At 33.7% G+C, this 25,844-nt stretch overlaps 1 protein-coding gene across 1 annotated transcript in view; it reads right to left on the bottom strand.

The window, feature by feature from the left end:
- The window catches only part of Uggt (UDP-glucose-glycoprotein glucosyltransferase), a 67,907-nt gene that overhangs the window by 32,351 nt on the left and 9,712 nt on the right, over positions 1-25,844 (bottom strand). Inside the window, exons 7-22 of the mRNA XM_080146095.1 lie at positions 25,439-25,511; positions 24,467-24,573; positions 23,922-24,037; positions 23,115-23,280; positions 20,151-20,272; positions 19,694-19,766; positions 16,854-16,989; positions 10,453-10,512; positions 9,765-9,862; positions 9,263-9,305; positions 7,636-7,769; positions 6,763-6,855; positions 2,385-2,455; positions 1,909-1,963; positions 1,528-1,656; positions 550-700 (exon numbers count right to left, since the gene is read on the bottom strand). Of these exons, the coding sequence (XP_080002221.1) occupies positions 550-700; positions 1,528-1,656; positions 1,909-1,963; positions 2,385-2,455; positions 6,763-6,855; positions 7,636-7,769; positions 9,263-9,305; positions 9,765-9,862; positions 10,453-10,512; positions 16,854-16,989; positions 19,694-19,766; positions 20,151-20,272; positions 23,115-23,280; positions 23,922-24,037; positions 24,467-24,573; positions 25,439-25,511 (1,627 nt within the window). The remainder of the gene's footprint in view (positions 1-549; positions 701-1,527; positions 1,657-1,908; positions 1,964-2,384; positions 2,456-6,762; positions 6,856-7,635; positions 7,770-9,262; positions 9,306-9,764; positions 9,863-10,452; positions 10,513-16,853; positions 16,990-19,693; positions 19,767-20,150; positions 20,273-23,114; positions 23,281-23,921; positions 24,038-24,466; positions 24,574-25,438; positions 25,512-25,844) is intronic.

Below are 25,844 nucleotides of genomic sequence, written 5' to 3'. Positions count from 1 at the left end.
TACCAGTGTAATTTACAGCCTAATGTCCTCTCCCTCCATTCTGAAAGGTTGCAATTGTTTGGTTATTGGGTGGATTAGCAATGATGAATAAATTAAAGTAATTTAAGTATTTTTTGTAAACTTTAAGGATATTATAGTTCCAATTCCAATCATGCGATATATGTAGCACTTAATATAAGGATGAAATAAAAAATAACTGTTTTTTTGTACATGTTGTGTACATGTTCAAAACAATAATATGGTTGGATTGTTCGCTCACTGTGTTCTTATTGGTCTACTTTACTGCTTAGGTATCTAGATGTCAGGGATCTAAAGGGATAAGACAATGGCCGATAAATTGATGATACACAAAATGCCCTATTCTGTATATTAAAATCATTGTTTCAGTTTGAAACGTTTGAACTCTCAACTTAATTAAACAACCAATCAAAGTTTACTGAAGTCCCCAAAGTAGGTAAGTCAACGAATAAGAAAACGTCTTTATAAAACTTTGGGGATTAGTGTAATAAACAACTCTCTCTCTCTGTCTAAATGTATTATATTTATTACCTGGAGTTCCCTCCTGGCTGTTATGGATGAATGCCACCCTCATCTGGTTGGAGCTCTTTACATGTGTAGCCGCAGCTCTGGCCAGCTGCCTGCCAGCTGGTGTGTCCAGGTCAGCGGCTAGCCAGGTTGATACCATGCGCAGCTTACTCACCTAAATTAAGAAGTCTATTGAAAAAGTAAATCTCAAGTTTTCTAACCTTTGGGTTTTTCATAAGTCATAAGTTTAGCCTTTACCTTTACCGTTTTAGCACCCTCTTTCAAATCAATCTTCCTGTTCGAGTAATGTGTTATTACTAGAGCAGTGAGATCAATAAAGACTTACTAAAACATATACAACCTTTGCAAGTAGCTTTCCTCCTAAAATATGTCTATACTTCCTCTCAAAGTGTCTTATTAGCTCAGAACTCCTCCGGCCTCTCCTTATTATTAAAATAAATTGAAAAGTAGGCAACTTTAGTTCTTTTTCTATATGCCTAAACATCTTATGGGTAAGCCCTGAGCTCGACCAGGAGTTTTAAGGGGCGTCGTAGCTCAGTGGTAACGCACTGAGTTACGGTGATGAGAGTTCGAGTTCTAGTCCCATGTGGCAACTCGAATTTCTCAATTGAATACATTCACGCAACTTCCCCTGGTTGTGTAAGAAGGGGATTATTGAGTAAGTTTGGATACTCAATAGTCACGTACATAATATCTGTACTACCCTTATCCCAAGCTCCTCTGCGGAGAGCGTCATTCATTACGGTGACTTAATTTGGGACACCTGCCATACTCGGCGAGGGTGAGGTAATAATGAGTAGCTCTCATGAGATAGCGGGTCAAGTCATAATGTACTTGAACGTGGAGCTTGATAGCCCTAGTGGCTATACAAAAGTGTCTCAGCCTACTCCATGACTACTTAGGTCCAAACCCTAAGAAACTATGGCTAATCAATCAATCAATCAACCAGGAGTTTTTGGGGAAACCGCCAATATTGCTTACCTTAGCCATTTCCTTGCCGACCAAATACTTAAGGTTGTTCATGAGGGTCGCTGATTTGGAGCGTTTGTCCAGCTGTCTGTAGCTGTCAACCTTTAGGCTTTGCAGCTGGTCCCCCGCCATGTTTAATACCTGAATTAAACAAACTAAATTATGACACGTCAACAAGAAGTTAATTCACTACAACACCGCGTCAAATATAAACAAGGATTACAACATTATTCTACAATAGTAACGAAGAACAAAAAAATAAACGTAGAAAGTGGGTTATAGAGTGGTAAAATATTCTCTTTCCCCTATAGGTAAAAAAATATTTTTACTACAAAAATGGTAACTATCAAAGGATGTATCAAAGTAAAAGAGAAACTGCGCTGATGAACTTACCACTGAATCTGTTGACGAGAGAACTTTTTGGTTCAGTCTTGGCATAATATTGTCCCTAAAATAAAAAATATTGTTCAGTTTTTGATTAGTATTGTCCTAAGTGAAAAGTGAAAAGCTATATTAGATGACTTGATATGGCTCAGTTTTGGCATAATATTCTCCATTAGAAACCTTTATTGACGACGAAATTCCCCTGTCAAAATATTCACATATTCTATATCCTTAACACCAACATCTAATTAAATACAACTTATTTATCATTGCATCGTATTATAAACAGCTGTCAGCAGATATTAAAATAATAAATTATAAGATTAAAACCAGGTTTGTTAGCCCTGATCGGCCGAAGGCCAGCGATAACAAAACTGGCAAATTATCTGTAATAAGATGCTATACATGATTTTTCCGTATGGCTGAGAACCGGTTGTAATCCAGTAGAGGATATGAATCGGTTTCGAAGCCTGTAAAATTGTTACCTGTTCATTAAATAATCCATAACATCCATTTTATCATTCAACTGATTTTTGTAAACTGCTTTTTGAATAACCTGAACAAAAATTTTAATCTTTATTTTTCATACTTTTAAATTGTCATCTCTTTATATCATTGTGTTTGATAGATTTTTTTCTCCATTTGTTTCTGTTTTAAAAAGAAATGGGGGGGATTGCGACCCTCATCCCCTTGGCCACCAAATAGCCTAAAACCTGCCTGGACCAGCACACACACACGTGACACACACATACATAAACACACACACTCATACAAAGAACATACTACTTCTAAATTAGTGAAAGAATGCTTTACAGTTTACTATGTAATAAACAATCTACAAAATTAAAGTACGCTTAAAAAATGAATATAAGATATTTTAATAATCATTTCAATTTATTTTTTTTCTACGCAATTATGAATTGACATTTGAATATATCAAAATTCCCAAAAGCACAGGTAATGGATTAGAAAAATGAATATAAATGACTTTAAAAATATTTATTAAAACCAATTTAGCTGTTACATAATTTTTTTTTTGTAAGGAACGTACTGCATATTTCTATGCCAATAAATTACAATAAAAAATGTTTGGTAGATTTGGTGTACCATAAATGCAGACTGGCCAGCCAATTTTGAAAATAAAAAACGTACATAACGTACACAAAAAAAATACGTTACGTACATAAAAAAAAGTAAAAAACGTACAAAAAACGTACATTCCTAATAAAAATAAGTTAAATAATTTCCTAGTTACCTATTATCAATACATTTAAGTCTACTAGCAGCTACCTGTAAAGGAGAACCATAGCGAACTGACAGACACAAGATATCCTATTACTCTATTTAAAAAGAACTAGCGTCTACGCTCCTAAAGGCCTCTAGGGGCACTTGAGGAGGGGAGAGTTGAATTCAATAAAAAAAAACATGGATGACAACATACATAAGTAGCGAAGCTCAAAAGTTATTTATAGACATCTGGAAAAAAATTAACTTAAAATCAGTGAGCAATTAAAATTCACTTTTGGGGGGAGGAGGTAGTTTTTTTTCTAAAGTCAATTTCTCTAAGGAGGGTGGATGGTGATACTCTTCCCCAAAATAATTATAAAACTTCCAAAAACCTATGAGAGGCTATCCTGTTAAGGAGAACCATATCGGTTCCGTGGTTAGCGAGATTCTTTGGTTCAAACAAACAGACATCCTGTTATTATGTACAAAGTATATCATATTATAAGGACCAGCGACTACGCCCTTAGAGGCCTCTAGAGGAACTTGATTAGGGGGGGGGGGGAGTTGAATTCAAAAATCCATTTTTTTTATTTAAAAATAAAAAGTAAGAAACAAGCATGACAACATCCATAAGTAGCGAAGCTCAAAAGTTATGGATGGAAATCTGGGAACTATATAAACTATAGAGTAGTGTCGTAAAAAATAAGTATTTAACTTATTTAAATAAATCACAAAACCTTTTAAAAATATATAATAACGTGAAAATCTATGAATAAATTCAGCCCCCCAACCAATAAGCAAATCTCAATGAAATTTAGTGGAAGTATTAAGAATGAAAACTAATACAATCCCTGAAAATTACAACCGTCTATCAGGAATATGAGTAGAGAAAATCACAAAAACCTATACATCTAGGAATCGATCTAGCACTGCAACAAATAGACAAACATTAAAGAAACTTTTTGAAAATATGTAGAATGTGAATTTATTTATTCCCTGAAATTTTCAGCCGTCTATCTTAAATAGAAGTCGAGAAAACCATGAAAAAAAGAAAATCTAGAAATAGATCTAGCACCCCAACCAAAAGGCAAATCTCAATTAAAATATGTAGAATGTGAACTTATTCAATCAAAAAACAGGAGCCGAGAAATTCACTTTTCTCTGATAGCATAACGGACTGACAAAGTGATTATAGAGTAGCTTCAAATTTTTTAGTGAGGGAGGGGGGAGTAGACCACCCCCATTTCTGATTTCAATTTTAAAAAGAAAGAAAAAATAGGGGAAGGGTGGTGATTTTTTTCTAAGAGTAATTTCTCTTGGGAGGGTGGTTGTACCCTCTCCCAGGACCTATGAGAAGCTACCCTGTAAAGGAGAACCATATCGGTTTAGCGGTTAGCGAGAACCTTCGGTACAAATAAACTGACAGAGAGACATACATCCTGTTATTACGTACTAAGTATATTCTATTAAATAAAGTAGTAAGTTTTTTGTCTGATGCTTAAGTTTTTCATAACTACTTCACACAGTTACCGAGATGGTTTTAGACTATTTTTCTATCATTTTGAATACAGGTTCTTGAAGGGATATGGAAGGACAGAGAAAATAGCCTAAAACCTCACAAAGATCATGTCGGTTCCGCAGTTAGCGAGATTCTTCGTTACAGAAAAAAAGGATTTATAGGATAAACATATAATAGGATATAGGGTTATTTTGTCTATTGCTAAAGATCTCAGAAAATACTAGTCTTTAATACAAAGTAAATCAATGCCTGTCTGTCTAAAGCTTAAGATCTTGGTAACCGCTGAACAGATAGGGTTCTAATCTTCAGGGAATATATCTACTGGTCCTGTGGTAGTATTAGGCTATTTTCTTTAGAGTGTGGGAAACCCATTCCCCAAAAAAAATCAACCACCCCTCAATTTATTTTTGTAAACTAATGCAAATCAGCGGGGTGGGGGTACCCCACCACACCCTGGGGCGAAGCCTAAATGAAAAAAATAATCACAATCTTTTTTCATATTTTTTTTGACAAATTTCCAACAAACGATTCTATAAAAGAGGGGACGAAGCCTCTAGAGGCTAGGGGCGAAGCCTCTAATCCTAGTAGAAAGTAAAAAGCTTTAAGTGTCCCTCTCCCAAAGAAAATAGCAAAAAAACATCACATGACTATTAGGTATATTCAAATCAGCGGGGTGGGGGAACCCCCACCACACCCTGGGGCGAAGCCTAAATGAAAAAAATAATCACAATCTTTTGTTATATTTTTTTTGGACAAATTTCCAACAAACGATTCTATAAAAGAGGGGACGAAGCCTCTAGAGACTAGGGGCGAAGCCTCTAATCCTAGTAGAAAGTAAAAAGCTTTAAGTGTCCCTCCCCCAAAGAAAATAGCAAAAAAACATCACAGGACTATTAGGTATATTCCATGAAGAGTAGAGCCCAATAGGTTCAGTGGTTACTGAGATATTAAGCTTCTGATATAGAGACGGACAAGCAGACGGACAGACATCATTCTACTTTGTATTATAGATAATATACTATTTTTGTAATACTTTTTGTACAAATACAAATAAATATACAAATACTTTTATACTTATATTTGATTCTTATTCTTTAAAAACTGAAGATACCAAAAAATAAGACTTCTTACTCCTAAACTGAGCACCATATCTCGGAAAATTTACCCAAGTATATAAAGAATTTGAAAAAAATTATCGTAAAATCTATTAAAGGGGTAGTTGCATGAAATGCATTTAAACTTGAATTTAGTCAACTGCATATCTCTTTCTGTTCAATAGTTTAAACTAAATCTATAGGACATATATTTCAAATCCATAAATTTAAACTGTAAGTTCTAATAACATATATGCATAATTTACCTACATATTTTTGTTCTATGAAAATTGAAGATATTATTAAATCTATTTGATATAATACACCTATTGTTTTTTGCAAACATTTTCGTACAAAACATACATATTACTTTTCTGCTAATATTTGATTCTTATTATTTAAAAAAAAAAACGTAAAACGTACAAAAATACAAATTTCAAAATACGTTACGTACACATATCAAAATAACGTCCAGAACGTACACAGATTCGATGCGTAACGTACAAAACGTACAAAACGTACACTCTGGCCAGTCTGTAAATGTTATACAATCTTACAAGTCTCCATAAATCAGTTCAGCAATTAGTTAGATCTTTCAGTACAGACAGACACTCTACCTCTTTCAAAAACAGAATATTTTACTTTTTTCTTAATTCATGATAAAAAAGATCAATTACAAAATAAGATTATTTCTCTTTTTTTTATTTCAGTATTTTATCTAGGTATGAAGTTTTATAATCTTTTTTTTTATCTTTCAAACACAATAATGAATAAAATATTTTAAATACAAATAAATTCAGAATAAAAATAAAGGGGTGGATAAATTTTTCTTTGACAATTTCTCTTGGCATTGTGGAGGTACCCCTCCAAAATGAAAATTTAACAAGATTTTTGATACAGGCACAGAGAGAGACAAACAAATAAACATCATATTACTTTTATTTTCATCATTCACATCTTTTAATTTATAGTTTTCATCTATCATCCTCTCTAAAATATTTCTATCTTTCTATCTATCCCTACCTGAGTTTCTTTCATGAGAGAAGTGAGCAACTGTTCTTCAAACTCTTCTTCTGTCAGAGACTTCTGGTCCATTGGTACTCCGTTCATCAATGCCTAAACAATACAAATGATTTAATAACTCAAACTTTATCTGGAAGTCCTTTAATTAATCTATGAAATCGTCCATTAATTGATCTATTAATCAGCCATTATATCATTAATTAATTTCAATCAATTAACATTCATCTTCCTAATATATATATATCGACTTATCAACCTTTCAAAAATATCAATTTAATTATTCATTTTATCAATTAACTGGCGGCTACGCCCCTAGATGCCCTTGAAGCTACATTATAAAGGAATACTATATCTTTTAATTAATCCAGTTTTGACCCATATGTACCTTACAACTTATTGTACCTCCCCTATATATGAAATTACTAAAATCAATCTATCAATCTATCAATCTATCAATCTATCAATCTATCAATCTATAAATCTATAAATCTATCAATCTATCAATCTATAAATCTATAAATCTATAAATCTATAAATCTATCAATCTGTCAATCTGTCAATCTGTCAATCTGTCAATCTATCAATCAAGCAATCAATCTATTAATCTATCAATCTATCAATCTATCAATCTATCAATCTATCAATCTATCAATCTATCAATCTATCAATCTATCAATCTATCAAACTATCAATCTATCAATCTATCAATCTTTCAATCTATCAATCTATCAATCTTTCAATCTTTCAATCTATCAATCTATCAATCTATCAATCTTTCAATCTATCAATCTATCTATCAATCAATCTATCAATCAATCTATCAATCAATCTATCAGTCTATCTATCAATCTATCAATCAATGAATGAACCAACCTGTGGTAGAGATGCTAAGCCAGTCTTCTCTAGAAACTCCTTGGCCAGCTGTCTGCCCACGTCATACTCGCTGTCCTCTCCAAACACGTCGGCCATCCGCACGTCTGATCCGTAGTTCTCCATGAAGGCGTCCTGTGCGGTTTTTAGTCATACAATATGTGCAAATATCAAAGTGTGTAAAACTATTTGTATACCTAATTAATTGTAAACAAACAACAAAATAAATGCATCATCCATTAAATTGGCTTTTTTTACCCCTTTAAAACATAGGTAAGACAATTATTTTTTTTCATTAATGAATAAGGGGGTGTAGATAATACAGAGCAATTTTTGTACGATATAACGAGGGCAAACAGGACCCATAATATTCAATTTAGAGAATAATTGGAATGGAGACTATTGTACGGAATCGTCCTTGTCTATAAAACTCTATTTATCTTAATCTATTTTGGGCAAAGTATAGACAGATCAATAATGATCTATTCATGGTTACTCGGGAAGAAATGATGAATATTTTAATTTTAATTGTATTTGTATCTTATATTTTTGATTTTTTGACTATGTTTAAAGGGGGGAGGCGGATGTGCCACTTTTTGAAACCAAAACTAAAAGTCAAAGGAATTCAACTAAAAAAAGGGTTACAGGTCTGAGATTTTGCATGGCAGTTGCTTTATAGGGTTACAATATGGAACAGTGAAGAAACGGCGGCGCATCCGCCGAAAACCGCCGAGAAATTGCAAAAAAAATTCGGCGGGAAACGGCGGTTTTCGGCGGTTGCGCCGCCGTTTCTTCACAGTTCCATTTTGTACCTCTATAAAGCAACTGCCATGCAAAATCTCAGTCCTGTAACTCTTTTTTTAGTTGAGTTCCTTTTTTGACTTTTAGTTTTGGTTTCAAAAAGTGGCACATCCGCCTCCCCCCTTTTAATGCCCAAATAAACATGTTTATGTTTATTTAATAGACCGACTCAAAAACCAAAACTTTTTGGCGCGCAATTCTAACCCATTTCTTTTATGATATACTAACTATTGATACCAAAAAAAGTAATCTGGTAGCTTTTTTTCAGCAATATGTCAACTTCGATTTTCATGAAAAAGGGGAAGGGTCCCCCCTGGGGGAGAAATTTTAATTTCTTTCAAAGCATGGCTTTATATACCTTCCTGAATGCGTCTTGAAGAGTACATTATGGATCAAAAAACGATTTCTAAAAATATTGACCCTGGCAAAATTTATTCTCAAAAGACTGACAATTTTGGCCATTTTAGCAAAATCAGCTGATTTTGACAGTTAATTAAGGATAACTTTTGCCAGGGTCAATATTTTTAAAAATCGTTTTTTGATCCGTATTCTACTCTTCAAGACGAATTCAGGAAAGTATATAAAGCCATGCTTTGATTGAAAAAAAAATTTCTCCCCCATGGGGGACCCTTCCCCTTTTTCATGAAAATCGAAGCTGACATATTGCTGAAAAAAAGCTACCAGAACACTTTTTTTGGTATCAATGGTCATTATATCATAAAAGGAATGGGTTGGAATAGCGCGCCCATTGAATTTTTTAAAAAGTGGTAATTCTGAGTCGGTGTAATGTTTAATATCTAATAAATCCAAAATTATTGTATGAATTCCTTGATGCCAGAGACTGTTAGTTTGTCAGTTTCCAACATATCACTATTTTGTACAGATATTTTGTTTTAAACATCATTTACCTATTCAAAATTTAAGAGAAAAATGACAAAATCTATTGCGATATTTTTCACTGCATAAAACTTTGATTTTCAAATTTGTTTTTATACCTAGAGGAAATTGAAAACAAAAAAGACAACGATTGAAAAATTAAACAAAATGAGTTAAAGAGTTACTGTTCAGTGGACATAAAGAGAGAGGAAGAAAAAAAAACTAGACTGATAGAAAAAGTGAATTATAGAGTAGCTTCTCTACTAAAAGAAAATGAATTAGCCGCGTATCTAAAGAGAACAGAAAAGAGAGAAAAGGGGTAAAATGTTCCATAAATGGAAGTTTTTCATTAAATCTGAAATAAGAAAGTTTTTACAAACAGATCAAAGTAATTACTTGTTGTGTTCGATTAGCTTAGCTACTAAACTGAAATTTATTTTGAACAAAATATTCCTGTAAAGATCAGTAATGAAGGCCAAAGCATCGTAGGGCTGTTTGTTTGTGGAGATGTAGTTGAATGCATTGTTGACAGCCACGCCTGCATCGCTCTCTCCTAAAATATGTTCTTGTTAATGTGAATGATAGAAAAGATATTCTATAATATAAATTAGTAAGGGTTTTTGTCTGAAGCTTAAGATCTCAATAACTACTGAACTAACTGGGTTCTCTCTTTTAGATAAGCTTCACATAGGTTCCGTGATGGTTTTGGCTAATTTTTTCCGATTTAAAGCTTGGGATGGTTTTAAGCTATGTTTCTAGCCTCTTTCGGCTCCTTTGAATACAGAACCCCTAGATGCTAGGGGCACAGTCGCTAGTATATAATAAATTACATATATATGGATTTATAATATTAAATCATTAGGAGAAATATAAATAAAACGCCTAAGTATTAAGTTATCAAATGCGATATTAAAGTCTAAATTACACAAATTCATTCAAATTAACCTAAAGAAAAACATAAATCCTTGTAAACATTCTACGTCCAACAGCAAACCAACCAAATAAGAATATATTCATTATTTTTCATCAATAATATAAATCAAGCAATAAAACTCTAAATGAAAACATCCTCTTACTGCAAATTAAAGTATCTTAAATTTTTAGAAAGTCATAGTTTGATTGGTGAAAAAGTTTGTGACTAACCTGTTTGTTCCTGATCAGTAGTAACGCTGAAGACCAGACCAATCCTTACTGGAGCCCTGTTGTAACAGTTAACAATGTTTTTTTTTATACATTAAACCCACAAAAAAGTATTTTTTTTTAGTTTACAGCCCTTATTTCTTAATGTATCATCAAAATTAGCATATGTACTTGTTCTACATACATTTCCACACAAGCATACATAAAAATTTTAATTTTACCTCCTTTAAAACAAGTTATTGAGAATTAAGGGCTGTAAACCCTTCTTTTTTTATGGGTCTTACTGTAATATACGACATATATGTATGTATAGACCATCTACTTATAAAAATGGAATGACATGAAACAGGATATTTAAAAACAACATAAAAAAATATTTAAAATGATGGATCAAAATTGTTAAAAAATGATGTACAGGCGAGTCTGGACATAGTTAACGATCAGAGCTAGGTATATGAAACAGAAAGTCGGACCAACCCTGTTTGTAGAATTGGAATTTGCTTTTAGTATTCCAATATAAATTGTCATATGAAATAATGCACAATTGAGTTTTAAACAGTATAAAAAATTCAACAAAAGATATAGATTTTTTTCTACGAGGATTCTAACAAAATAATAATCAACTGCACAATATTTGAAAATTATTGGTAAATCCCTTATTTGAATAGTGGAGCAATGGATATAGAATATGTTTATTTTTATCGTCAATTTAGATTTGTTTGATTGTGTATCCATAGTTTCTTAGTGTTTGGACCTAAGTAGTCATGGAGTTGGACAAGACACTTTTGTATGCTAGCAACAGGGCCAGTGCAAGGTCCACGCTCAAGTACAAGTACTTGACCCGCTGATTCAAGGGACCTACTCATTATTACCTCACCCTCGCTGAGTATGGCAGATGTCCCAAATTAAGTCAACGTAATGAATGACGCTCTCCATGAATTAAGGTTGCAAATATTGATCAATACGTTCCTTCCTGGTCAGGCAAAGTATGGGGTAAAGTCATTAGGAGAGAGTGTGGTGAGGGTTATATCATTATAGTAGCCAACTGAGAGAAAAATTTTATCAGGCATGCGAGAATCTCTCACAATATCCACGTATTAAATTATCATCTACATTTACCTAATATTTCTGGATTTTTTTTTTGTAAAACTTTGCTTAAAACTTTTGGAAGCCAGCCGCGCAAATGATTTTGCAGCTGAAGTTAATGATTAAAACATACTCTTAACATAACATCGCAACTAAATCTTTCATTGAAAATTAATTTTCTGATTAAATCATCAAAAATGAATTTGTAAAACCTATAAATACAGAATAAATTAATTTTCGATTACAGTTTTTCTTTTTAAATAAGAAGCTTAAAATAACCTTTTATCCTTTATGATAGAAAATAGATCACTAATCTAATAGTCCTACATATTGAAAAGTAAAATTATCCATTGTATAAATCATTTCTGTCGTTGCTAAAAACAGATATAAAGTCTGATATAAATGTTCTTTTCAGGGAAGAATACATACAATACAATACAAGGGTTGTATATATATTCTGGACAAGATTCATTTTTTCCCCCTGCTGCAAATTTTTTTTTCCCACCAAGGAAGGGGAAAAAATCGAAAAATATTTTCAGAACTCTTTATTTGATTTATATTATCCCCTCTCCCACATATTCTTTTAGTCTTCTTCACCAAGGAGTGGGAAAAAATAGAAAAAAAATTTAATTTCTCTTAATTTTTACATCCCCCCCCCCCCCCCTACACCTATTTAGCAGGGTCAACCATGCAGAATATACACCCCTGTATTAATATCATCCAAAGAAAAACTGAAAAATCTTCGTTAACCCCCCCTACCCCTTCCTCTTATTTTGAAAGAATTTCTAAATAAGGTGAGGGTAGTGTGTAATCGTATGTTTTTTTTTAATTTACTTTAAGTTAGGCTAAGTTACCACAAGTAATAGCCCCGCAGTGTTAGAGGTCCCTTGGGGCCCACAGGTGTTAGGCATAGGAAGAAAATTAACCCTTCCATACTCCTTATTTTCAATTCATTTCAATAATAAGAGGTGAGGTGCCATGTGATCATGAGTGCTCAACCGGCCACTTGTAAGCGATTACCCTAAAGGTCAAATGAACCTGAGTTAGCATCGCCAACGGATCGACAGACAAAACAATTTATAAGAAGCATGCAATTGCTCACTAATATTTTTTCCATTAATATATTATAGCAGCTGAGAAAAATCTAGTCGCTTTACCCGAAGTCGTACTGACGGACAGGCAAAGAAATTAAGTTACATATTCAGAGCGACCACCGCCTTTTTGATTTTAATATTGAAAATAACGTACTACAAAAAAATTACAATGAACACAATAACGTACATTTCTTGAAAAAATAACGTACAATAACGTACCATAAAACACACACACATATATATATATGTATATATCCTTATACTAAAGTAACAGGATGTCTGTGTGTGTATCTGTGTGTGTATCTGTGTGTCTGTACCGAAGGATCCCGCTAACCGCTGAACCGATCGGGTTCTCCGTAACAGGGTAGCTTCTCATAGGTCCCGGGAAGGTTTATAACTATTTTGGGGGAGGATACCACCACCCTCCCAAGAGAAATCACAATAAAATCAAAAATATTAAATATTTCCGCCGCATAGTGTCGCTAGCATAGTCGCGCTGCGTTGAAGCATGAATTTAACAATTCATAACATAGACAAGTTATTTCTCAAATTAGATATTTAAAATAAAAAAAAATTTAAAGGCCACTAGAGGCCTCTAGGAGCGTAGCCGCTAGTATATTACAAAGTAGAACAATGTCTTTCCGTCTGTCTTAAGCTTAAGATCTCAGTAAATGATGAACTGATTGGGATCTACTCTTCAGGAAATTGATATCCTATTATATTATAGTAGTAAGCTTCTTTATTTGTAGGGAAGGATCTCGCTGACCGCTGAACCGATGTGGTCCTCCTTTATATGGAAGCTTCTTATAGGTCCCTAGATGGTTATAGGCTATTACATTTTTATAAAGAGTCCGGGTATGGTTTTAGGCTATTTTTCTGCCCTTCATATTCCTATCAATAACTTAACAGGGTAACTTCTCATAGGTCCTGGGAAGGTTAATAACTATTTTGGGGGAGTACCACCACCCTCCAAAGAGAAATCGCCCCTAGAAAAAAATTACCCCCCCTTAAAATTTAAAAAAAAATTAAAATGGGGCGTCAAAAAAAAAATCACCCTCCCAAATATTTTTTTTACTTTTTCTTTTATAATCTAAATTTAGCAATTGGGTTATCCAATTCAATTCCCTTCTCCTCAAGAGGCGTAGCCGCTAGTATATATAGAAAGAAGTATACTAATCCAAGTTTACTATTTGGAGGGGGGTATAAAAAACTCAATTTGTGAGGGGGCGGGGGACGGTAAAATGGCACGCGAAGCATGCTGGCAATTTTTCTACCCCCCTGAAATCTGTTTTGGGTGTTAACTACCCCCACTTAATTACCTCCCCTAAGAAAATTTACCCCAATTTAATTATGTAAAAAGTACCTACCTCATAATGAAGTTTTTATTCATCTATTTATGTACGATTAAATCTTCCAGCAGCTTTGCCCCTAGCCTCTAGGGGCGTCACCCAAAGAGGTATTTGAAAGTCCCCCTCTTATAGGTATAAAATTGTTCGTTCGTACTTTGTAAAAAAAACAAGGATGACAACATCCATAAAAGCGAAGCACTGAAACGGTAGGACATACGGACATTAACACTTGTATAGTGTCAGTACTGAATAATCAGAATAATAATGTATAAGAGTCGAAGCAAAAATGTAAGTAAATTAAAAAACTGCTTAATACAGGATTATGTTTATGGACATTACTTACATTTTTAGGACTAGGTATAGAGTTTCTTCCCTTATAACATTATACTTTGTTGTCCCAGGAATCAATATACCAAAAATCAGAAAAATCGGATGAATAGATCGTTTAAAATTTTTTTGTTTAAAAAGTAAATCAACATGTTTAGAATGGACGTAAGTACATACTAGTAACGATTATAGAGTTGCTACGCTTTATAAATCGTACCTAACTACTTAAGGAATCATCATGCAAAGTTTGAAAGGGGGGGGGGGGGCGAAAGTGACACTTTTTGAAACCAAAACTAAGAGTCAACAAAGGAACTGAACTAAAAAAAGGGTTACAGGTCTGAGATTTTGCATGGCAGTTGCTTTATAGGGGTACAATATGGAACTGTGAAGAAACGGCGGCGCAACCGCCGAAAACCGCCGTTTCCCGCCGTAATTTTTGTTGCCTTTTCTCGGCGGTTTTCGGCGGTTGCGCCGCCGTTTTTTCACAGTTCCATATTGTACCCCTATAAAGCAACTGCCATGCAAAATGTCAGACCTGTAACACTTTTTTTAGTTGAGTTCCTTTGACTTTTAGTTTTGGTTTCAAAAAGTGTCACTTTCGCCCCCCCCCTTAATAGGTTAATTCTAACATGCCTAAATTAATTATTAGGGTTGGTACAGACCGACCCTAATTATAGAAAAGCTTCGCTTATAAAAAGAAAAAAAACGAGTGGTTTTTTTAAAGGGAGTTTCCCAACCCACTTACCTACTTGTTAAATTTTAAAAAATAGAAAACTTTTATTTGAGGGGGAATTTTCTGATTTTTTGTAGGGAAGTTGGGGTTGTACCAAACCCCAAATAAATAGCCTAAAACTACAACAAGACCAGTAGGTATATTACCTGAATTGTAGAACCCAACCAGTTCAACAATTGCCGAGATCTTAAGCTTAAGACAGACGGATATACAGACAGACTACTTTGTATTATAGAAAGTAGTATCTCATTCCTCACGGCACGTTAAATCAAAACTAATTGGATTTCTGGTGTGTCACAAATATTACCATTAAATTTCAGGGTTGCCACATTTTGTCGATATATTTCCCCAAAGTTTAGAGTGATTTTTTACATGTAATAAAACGATTGTTGAATTTAAATTATAGCTAAAGATAGAGAAAACTAGTTTATTTAATTATATTAATTTAATTCTTAAAATAACTGCTTTATAAATAAAATTTCTCAAAATTGTCGACTAAAGTTTTTTAGAAAGTATTTAAAAGAAAATACATTTTAAACATACACTAGCAATTTCTTTTCATTCTGATAACTAGAACCAACTGTCTGTTACTTTTTATAAAAATGGGGTCATTGTTATCTTCGTTAAGGTATGTGTTTTAAGACTGTAATACAGGAGTAGAATGCTAAAATTTGAAATGGCAGTTGCTCTAATAACATACAATATGAAATTGTTAAGAATTGGCTGCAAAACTGCTGTTGCCACCAAAAACTGGTAATCCCCTGAAAAAAATTTAGCCTGTTCTTAATTAATTAGACAATTTTGAAAAACTTTAAGGCTCAATGAGTAAAAACAATGTCATAGTTGGACCCAAGCATAACTGAGATAAGCAAGCCTATAGTAGAAACCAATCCATTGCTTTGAGCTAAGAGGGAAGGCACAAATTACAGGTAAGACGGTACTAACCACTACCGCACGTAGTATAGCTAGATATCTTATGCTTAAATGCAGATTTTCACAACCATATTTAAAGTTTTAATTTGTTCTTTAGAAGCTACCAATACAAAGAATGTATTTCCAAAATTTTAATGAATATTATTTTTCAAGGGGAAAAAGTTTCCAAATTGCATGGCAACCATGTTATATACTATTACTGGCTGTACTCTGTGTACAGCTGATATAACAGCTGATCCTAAACATTTCAAATGTTCAGAAGTTACAATAGGATTAGGAAAAATATGTTCTTTAACATACTGTGATTATTTGATGTAAAGTGACTCTAGAGATGCAAAATGATTGTATTGACTCAAATTTTATAGTACAGTAGAAGTGCTTGCTTAAAGCGCAGTGTCCTATAGGTACATGAAAACACAAAAATCAACTAAAAAATACTCGCTAACTGATAACAAATATAATACTCCTTTAAAGTGTAACTTCTCATTTGTCCTGGTAAGGTTTGTAATTAGAGGATTTTTTTTGTTGATATTTACTGAAATGTTTGATTGGAGTATAGTTATTTTATGGCAGCTGCACAATGGCGTCATAGATCCCAGGATAAATTTATAAAATGGCGCGCGAAGCGCTCAGAATTTTTTTTATAATAGTTTTTAAGAAATACAAATATATTGAGGATTTCTAATACTAATCATACATTACAGAAAAACGTACAATAACGTATGCTGAAATGTTCATATTGAACACAAAAACCAATAACGTACAAAAACGTACCAAAAAAACTTAAAATGGTGTTCAATATGAACATATTGAACATAACGTACATGGTGGTCACCCTGCATATTAGTTTCACTAACAAAATTAACATTGTTACGCTCCTGTGGACGTAGAAAGACTCGGCCAGCTTCAGTATCGCCTTGGCCTGGTTCAACTCCACAGGATTGACTATCAGCACCAGGTTGAAGAAATTTTTCCGCACGCTTCGCAACATTCCAGGGAAAGTTGGGCGTAACATTTCCTAAAATAAAAGTAATGTTATTGGGAAAGACTGACCGATAGCGTAGCTGTGCTCCTCTGCATAATGATTTCCTTGTTTATCTTTGTTTGTAGCCTAGTAATGTCTATCATTAGAAATTCTATCCATATATTTTGTCTAGGTATTCTTTCCCCAAATAAACAAAGGGAACTGTAATTTTCTGGTAGAAAACAATATCTACCGTACCAGAGAAATCAACTCTAGAAATCAGGGTGTCGGAGCCGTTTAATTTTAATGCGGCTCCGGCTCCAGCTCCGGCTCCTACCTTAAAATTAATATATCAATATTTTTTCATTATTGAATTTGATAAAATAAAATAAATAATATAAAATATTTTGCTTTTATTTGATTAAAGCTATATAAAAGTAGAAGGATGTGTGTCTATTTGTTAAGTAACAATAGTTTTTCAGTTTATTATATGGAAATAGACCGTTGCCAAATAATAATATTACTTTAAAAAATCATTTTTAGCTAATCCGGAGTCGGAGCCGTTTTTAACGAAAAATACGGCTCCACCAAAAATGTTGCTGCTCCCGGCTCCGGAACACTGCTAGAAATAGAGAACACCTCCCCCCCCCCAAAAAAAAAAAAATTGCCTAAGGGGGGGGGGGGGTTAATGCAACCATCTCATAATCAGTGAGCAAATGGCACTTAGAATTCGAATTTCGATCTGAACTTTTGCATGAGTAATCCTTGGTAGGTCTATTTTCCTTAACTCGAACAAAAAGTTGGAAAAGTGACGGCTGGCGGCTCAGCCGTTTAGCCGTTTTTTGCCTATCTTCAGGGTAAATTCATCATCAATTACGTAGGAATCAACTTCTTAAAACATATTTTTGGTTTAACTCATGTTAAATGATAGCAATAACCATTTTCAAAACTTCTAGTACTAACAGCTACCGTCTAAAACGTTTGATAGCGTTTAGGAGTGGAAAAGAGTATTATGTGGAGATAGGTTTCGTGACTAATTTGCAATATAGATATAAAAAAATGGCAAAACGGCTGAGCCGCCAGCCGTTAGCCGTTACTTTTCAAACTTTTTGTTTGATTTAGGGAAATTAGACCTACCAAGGATTACTCATGCAAAATTTCAGATGGAAATTCGAACTATAAGTGCCATTTGCTCACTGATTACGAGATGGTTGCATTAACCCCCCCCCCCTCTTAAGTTGAAAAGGAGATATTCTTATTTATGGTTACTTTTCTTTCTAAATAATCCTAACATTAATAAGCAGGATGTTTGTATGTCTTTCTGTTAACCTTTTTTTTCTGTGGGAGTGTAGGTCAACCCTCCCAAGAAAATTATACTTTGAAAAAAATGTTCTTATTCAAAAACTATTTACTTTTCAACAATTCTTTTAGTGCCTAGACGCTAGATGAGAAGCCTAACTAGTTTCTTACTAAATGGTAACTTTTAGGTTTTCTACATACCTAATTAGTTTTTATATCCTGTTTAACACTAATAATTATTTTAAGTTATAGATTAAAGATTTAGGTTTAATCTTAATATTGAAAAAACACAAGATTATTCTATAAAATATTCACGTCAGATACATAGACGTCCAAGGGGGGGGGGGGGTAATGGGGCGATTACCCCCCCCCCTTTAAAATTGTTTACCCCCCCCCCCCCCCCCAAAGCTTGGACGTCTATGGTCAGATACTAATAATGTTGTGTACCAAGAGGCACGTGCACAGAAATTTTTAAGGAAGACGTGAAGTCGATAAGTAAAAGAGCTATGTGTAACTCTGCCCACAGGGCAGAATCATGTCCCGATTTTGTATTGGGTCTTTGAAATAAGCTAATAGCGTTGGACATATAAACAAGCCGAGTCCCTATATAAGAAAAAAAAAGAATTTCGCCAGTGTAAGAAAAGGGTCTCCATCACTTGGGACAGGTAGTTGTCTATATTTATTTTCGAGTCCACGCCACCCCAAATCACGCCACTGTCTTAAACCTGACTTGAAATCATAAATTCCAAAGGAAACCATCGCAATATGAGCCCACTCCAAATATTTATCTAGAGACAGACGTTAGACATTTTTTTTCAAGGCATAAGCCGTAATAAGCAGTGTTTCGGAGCCGTTTGATTTTGGTGCGGCTCCGGTTCCGGCTCCAGATCTGGCTCCGGCTCCAACCTAAAATCAAGAAAAACTCGACATATATTTTTCCCCAATAAAAATATTTTTTATTTTTGACTTTTGAAGGTTTTAAAAGTTCAATTTTGATAAAAATGAACTTGAAAAACTTAAAAAGGGCATTCGCACATGACAAAACAGAGTTACCAAATTATAATTTATTAAAAATCTCTTTATTTATTTAGTCCGGAGCCGGAGCCGTTTTTTAACGAAAATTACGGCTCCGGCTCCAGCAAAATATGGCGGCTCCACGGCTCCGGCTCCGAAACACTGGTAATAAGCCGATATATTTTTACATATTTAATTTAACTTTACAATGACTCTAATCCTCAGGAAGGGGAGACGACATTGGACTATAAATTACACTATTACTCAAAGTTCTAAGCTCAAAAACTTTGGGAACTCGTAATGAAATTCGATTCGTTGGTTCCAAACTATTCAACTAATAATTATAATCTACAAAAGGGGTAATTTTTAATTCATCATTGGGGATGTATCAATTTATCGTTCATTGTCTTATCCCTTAAGATCCCTGCTAATTGTGAAATGTTACCTGTACGCTGTCAGGCCAAGATTTGTATAACTTGTCTGTTTCAATATTGTTGATCCATTTTACGGCAGAATCCCTAAAATATAAATCTTTATCTTTATTAATGTTCATGAGTACTAACAGAGGCGTGTAGCGTAATAGAGGGGGAAGCATCCACCTCACTTGCATAAGAGGGGTACCGTATAAACCCCCTCAGAAAAATGCCCCCTAAAAATTTAAGGATATGCTTTATGCACCAATTTACCAGTGCATTTAGGAGTATACTTTTTTACTTTTGGATACTACTCTCCTATCCAATAGCCTGAAAAATACCAATAGCAAGCTACCCTAAAAAAATGCAGTTGTTTTTCCCGTATTTTGTAAATATTAAAGTAAACAGTTGGTCAAAAAAATATATAGAGAGAATAACAGAATAAGAGCAATTGATATTCCTACTAACCACAAAATAATTTAAACTAACCTGATATCCACACCATAAGTGGTATCCTGTGAGGAAAGGTCAAGAGTTATTAGTTTGCCAGCCTGTTCAGAGGTCAAGCCAAGACGCCCTAGTCCACTCAAGATTTTTTCCTCCTCTCTCACCTATAATAAAATCTATGTTGGCAACATGAAAAATATGTGGATATTGTGACAGGGAATTTTGTCGTTAATTTAAGTTGCTAATATACTCCTCAGATATTGATCAATACGTTCCTCCATGGTCAGGGGAGGAGATTGCAGGGTGTCGGAGCCGTTTAATTTTGATGCGGCTCCGGCTCCGCGGAGCCGTATCTGGAAATACGGCTCCGGCTCCAGCTCCGGCTCCTACCTTAAAATTAATATATCAATTTTTGTTCATTATTGAATTTGATAAAATAAAATAAATAATATAAAATATTTTGCTTTTATTTGATTAAAGCTATATAAAAGTAGAAGGATGTGTGTCTATTTGTTAAGTAACAATAGTTTTTCAGTTTATTATAAGGAAATAGACCGTTGCCAAATTATAATATTACTTTAAAAAATAATTTTTAGCTAATCTGGAGCCGGAGCCGTTTTTAACGAAAAATACGGCTCCGGATCCGGCTCCACCAAAAATGTTGCTGCTCCCGGCTCCCGGCTCCGAAACACTGGGAGATTGGGTAAAGTAATAAGGGATAATGGGATGGGGGAGGGGGGGGGGGGTGGTCATCGTTATATTAGCCAGCTTTGAGAAAAATTTTTCTGGGTATGCTATAAGCGGAGTTGAAAAAGCATCTCAGGATTAGAAACTAGCTCAGCCTAGAAAGGGGTGATTCAGATTATTTTTATCAGCTCTTAAGTATTTATTTTATTTTTGTTCGTATATTTCCATCGAACAAACTAAAAATATGAACGCTCTAAAAGGAAGCCTTATGTAATTAAACATATTAAAAAGAATCGTTGAGAAATATTTACTACGTATAAAAAAAACAAGGATGACAAAATCCAGAGAGATGACATGTAATCTATGTCTATGTAAATATGTAAAAAAAATATAAAGTATGCGTAATAAGAACACATTTGTGTTTTAAGGCATGAGATTCTTCGGTTATTAAATTGTGCCTAATCGTTTTGGGATTCCATAATCATGATCTAAAAACAAGGATATTGTAACAAATAAATATGTCACAAAATCTGTAAATGGACATGATTTATAAAAGTATAAAGTTGTTGCGCTTCCTAAGTTACTATGCGTAGTGTACAAATTCTTATTTTTTCCATGCTTTTGAAAAAAAAAACTTCTTCAAAAATCATTAACTTATTAAGTAGTTGATTATTTGATCAAATATAGAAAAAGTAAGAGTAATAAGGACGAAAAAACTATGAGAGCGGAGCTGTAAAAACCAAAAGAAATCATTCTTGATGTTGTCATCGTTGAATATTATTGCTTGGATGTTGCACCAGCTTTTTATGTACTCTAATAATGTGAAGCTCACAGCTGGCTAAAAAAGAAACCCAACCCCCTCCCCTCCAACTGGATGAACTAACTGAGCGATAAATGAGCTTCATATAAGCAACCTAAATTTACCCCTGTCAAGATATTCACGTATTCTATACAAACATTTAACGTTGTAATACTAAACTATGCACTAGGATCCAGTAGCTCGTAATTTTAGCAAGCCTTAGATTAAACATTTGATACAAATTACATTTAGTGAAATCTGTTAAGGACGGACGTATGGACAGTACACACATAAAATGTGGACGTGATCCGTTTATTTTTTTAATTGATCGAGAAAATCCGTAATGATTTCTTTTTATTAGCTTTTTTAAAAAGATTTTATAAACATCTTTTCTTAAAAAGTAATTATAAAAGAAAAAATCTTCTTTATATTTTAGAGTACGTACTAGATTGTTTTTAAAAGCGAAGCTTTTCTATAATTAAGGTCGGTCCGTACGTCCGTAACGGTTAGCTCTTTTCGTTAATTTAGGCATGTTAGAATTGTCCTATCGATTTCAAACTTTGCATGGTGATTCCTGTAGTTGTTAGGTACAATTTAGAAAGCGAAGCAACTCTATAATCGTTACCAGAATGTCCGTACGCCCATTTTAAACATATGCACTAGGGTTCTCAATATGCTTTCTTGAAATCGAAGTGAGAAACACGACTCAATCATAAGATAATTACTAGTTCTAACCTCCCTCAAGTGCCCCTAGAGGCCTCTAAGGGTTCGTAGCCACTAGTGTAATATGTGTAAATTATTAGGTAGTAAAAAGTAATCAAAGAAATTTACAAAAATAATCATATCTTTGTTTTTAAAACAATGTACAATTAGACGATAAAAATTAGGTAATTTTCAATATATAATACTCTGAAAAAAATTAAACAAGTCATATTTTGAAAATGGTTTCAAATAAACGGATTCTGTTTAATAAACCTAGGTATCTTTTTATGTACCTAAACGTTTTTTAATTTCATTTTCTCAGGATGTAACAATTTTGCAAGATATCTTGATAAAAACGCAGTAAATTTTTCCACAAAAATATTGTTATAAAAGTGACATGTTTTTTAAAAAAGGTGCGCATTTAATCCTAAAATAAGAGCCCTTTCAACTACAGGATCTTAGTCTAAATGTGTATAATGTATATTATTACTAAAGGCTTCGTCCCTAGTAGTTAGAAGCTCTGCTTTCTAATTGGGAAAAGAATAGCATTAAACCTTTATAAACCTTTTTTAACTAGGAAGTAATTCTAATCGTCATATGATTCACTACTTACAAAATAAATAAAAGGGACATATGTGTTAGATCGAAATTAAGTATAAAAATATGCAATAATAAATCATTTAATTGTTACGCTTTTCAGATATTTCAAAGTTAGAAATCGATGGGATGATTTTAATGTGCCTAATTATAAATGTGAGCAATCCATTTCAGACAGACGGACGAACTGGCCCTTATGTTGTAAAAAACGTATAACCTACCGAATTAAGAATGCTGAAGATATCTGTGTAGTCCATATCAAAATGTAGTCCGTTGATGAGGAGCGCAGCATCAGTCTTGGCAAGGTTCATGTTGGTGTAGAACAGGTCAGAGTTCTTCTTAGTTTCCTTCTTCAGGTCCTTGCTCACACTTGTTCGGCTCAGTGATCTAAATTTAATTTTGTATAAAGAATTTATTCTTTTTTCAACTTTTTTTTCTGGTTAAAGGGATAGTTGCACGAAGTGCATTTAAACTTGAATATAGTGAACTGCATTTTTTTCCCTGTTGAATGGTTTAAACTACATCAAGTTGAAAGAGTTTCAATTTTCTGCCATGTACTTTTAAAATATTAAGACTTGAAAATCGTATTATTTGTGATATATGCAATTTAAAAGCTAGCTCATTTTAACGGGAACAGCATGACGGCTAATTTACTGATGTCTAATTGTTTTTATTTATTTATTGTAATACAAAATTATATATGTTTATTTAGTTTAATGTTATACTTATAACTTATGCTTTAAATAAATTTTATTAAATGCATGTCATGCAAATATCCCTTTTAGTTTCTTAATATTGTATTGTAAAATTGTCTTATTTAGGAAGAAACAGTTACAAAAAATATTACCGATTTTAAAATTTTATAACACACAAATTCACGGAATCTTAGCAATTTGGAACGATTATGTATGTTGTAAGAGAGATAGCTTCGAAACAAACAAAAAAATATAGATAATCGAATATAGTACCTAAGTTTGATGACATTCTTGAAAAGATACTGATAGTCGATCGAATAAAGAAATGTTTACCTGGCATGAGAAGGGAAATTCAGGGCCAAATCTGACATGACTGCCAGCCGTTCAGCCGGTGCACTCTTCATTATTCTTTCAGCCGCTTGCAGCGATAAGTCCTGCAACTGCCAGACCTAAATATTAAATGAAATAGTCTAAAACTGAACTATAATTGGGCTCCTTAATAAAAAAATAAAAAGCTGTTGTATTATAAGTAAGAGTAAAAAATTTAAATGTATGATCAATTCAAATTCCCACTTCCTCCCAGGGATCTTAAGGGATAAGAAAAAGGATGATAAACTGATATACATCCCAAAAATTACCCCTTCTGTAGATTAAGACCTTGGTAACCGATGAACCGATATGGTTCTCCTTTACAGCTACTCATAGGTCCTGGGAAAGTTCGTATCTATTTTTAACAATCGCCCCTTGAGAAAATCAATACCACTGATTTTTTTCTTTTTAAAACTTAAATGAAGGGGGGGGGGGGAGGTCGACTCCCAAACGTTATAGTGCCCCTTGAGGCCGCTAGTTTCACTGAAAACTTCTAGCATAAAGGATACCTTCATAGGAGCCATATCATTGTTCATATCCAGCAAGTGTTGTCTCATTTCTCCTAATTTACCCTGTTTGTCCGGATATAGATCTTTCAGCTTGGAAAATACAAACCCTAAACAAAGAAGGTAATTTTATATTAAGACCATCTATTGGAATATCCTTAACTTGATTGGTGGAATGACATTTTGTCTCATTTTTTTATTCTTATATTTAATTTATCTACTGTAAAATATATCTATCTATCCATCTTTTGTTGTTGTAGTAGCCCTGATTCTCTGAAGTTAGGATTCAGATGCACACGGAGATTGGTTGTGAGAATCCTTTGGCCAATCGCTAGATTGGTAAGCTTCGCGCACAGCTGTATGTATTGAATGGTACATTTCAAGCTGACCCGCAATTCTCGTGGAAGCTACTCAATTATTACATCACCCTGGCCTAATTGAGTATGGCAGGTGTTCCATTTTAAGCCACCGTAATGAATGGCACTCTCATAGGAATGAAGAGCATGGATGAGAGAAAGCATGATTTAATTTGCTTGATTTGTAGGGTCCTAACTTCCTACAGATCTCCCTCCTTACAACCTAGAGGCATCACAGAGAAGGTTGCGTGATAGTATTCATGACAAATTGCGAATTAATTTGTCATTCAAGTTCAAAGTCTGTGAGGAGAATTGAACTCGAAATTTCTCAACCACAGCGCAGTGCGTTAACCACTACACCATGGGACACCTCATCTTTTTACATTCCTCATTGAGGCTACCTCAAATTCAATAAACCTTTCTTTTTTCTATCGATCTTTAATCTGTTTATCTATCTGTCTATTTATCTGTCTATCTGTCTGTCAATCCATCTATCTACATACCTTCAACATCTGTCTATCTGTCTATTTATCTATCTATCTGTATATTTATCTATCTGTCTTTTATCTATCTATGCCTATCTATCTATCTCTCTGTTTATGTCTTTCTATCTCTATACCTTCAACATCAGCACTATCATCTTCTCCATCCTCTCCACTCTCCTTCTCTCCCTCTAGCTTGGTATCGTCCTGATTATCAAACACATTATAATAACAAACAATATTAAAAGTTCAAAAGGCCAACACATTACTACATCAAATTTGTATTGAGTTATAAATTATAGCATATATGATACAAATCTGAACCCAAAACTAAAAAGCAGCTGTACTTAAAAATGAAGGGTAAAAAATCTTAAAATCCTGCAAAGTGTCAAGAAAAGCCTTAAAACATACTTCTATACAGACATAATAAAAGAATCTAAACTTTTTAGCACATGCTGTGAATAAATAAATTTTTAATATTCCTGATGATACTTCAAAATTTAAATATTCAGCCAAATAAAAAGTTACAGCTGAATTTAACTT

This window comes from Acartia tonsa, chromosome 13 (genome assembly GCF_053477335.1).
Source record: "Acartia tonsa isolate MP-2025a chromosome 13, ASM5347733v1, whole genome shotgun sequence".
Lineage (NCBI taxonomy): Eukaryota > Metazoa > Arthropoda > Copepoda > Calanoida > Acartiidae > Acartia > Acartia tonsa.
The sequence above is the reverse complement of the archived record's forward strand: the minus strand, read 5'-3'. Positions and strand labels throughout refer to the sequence as shown.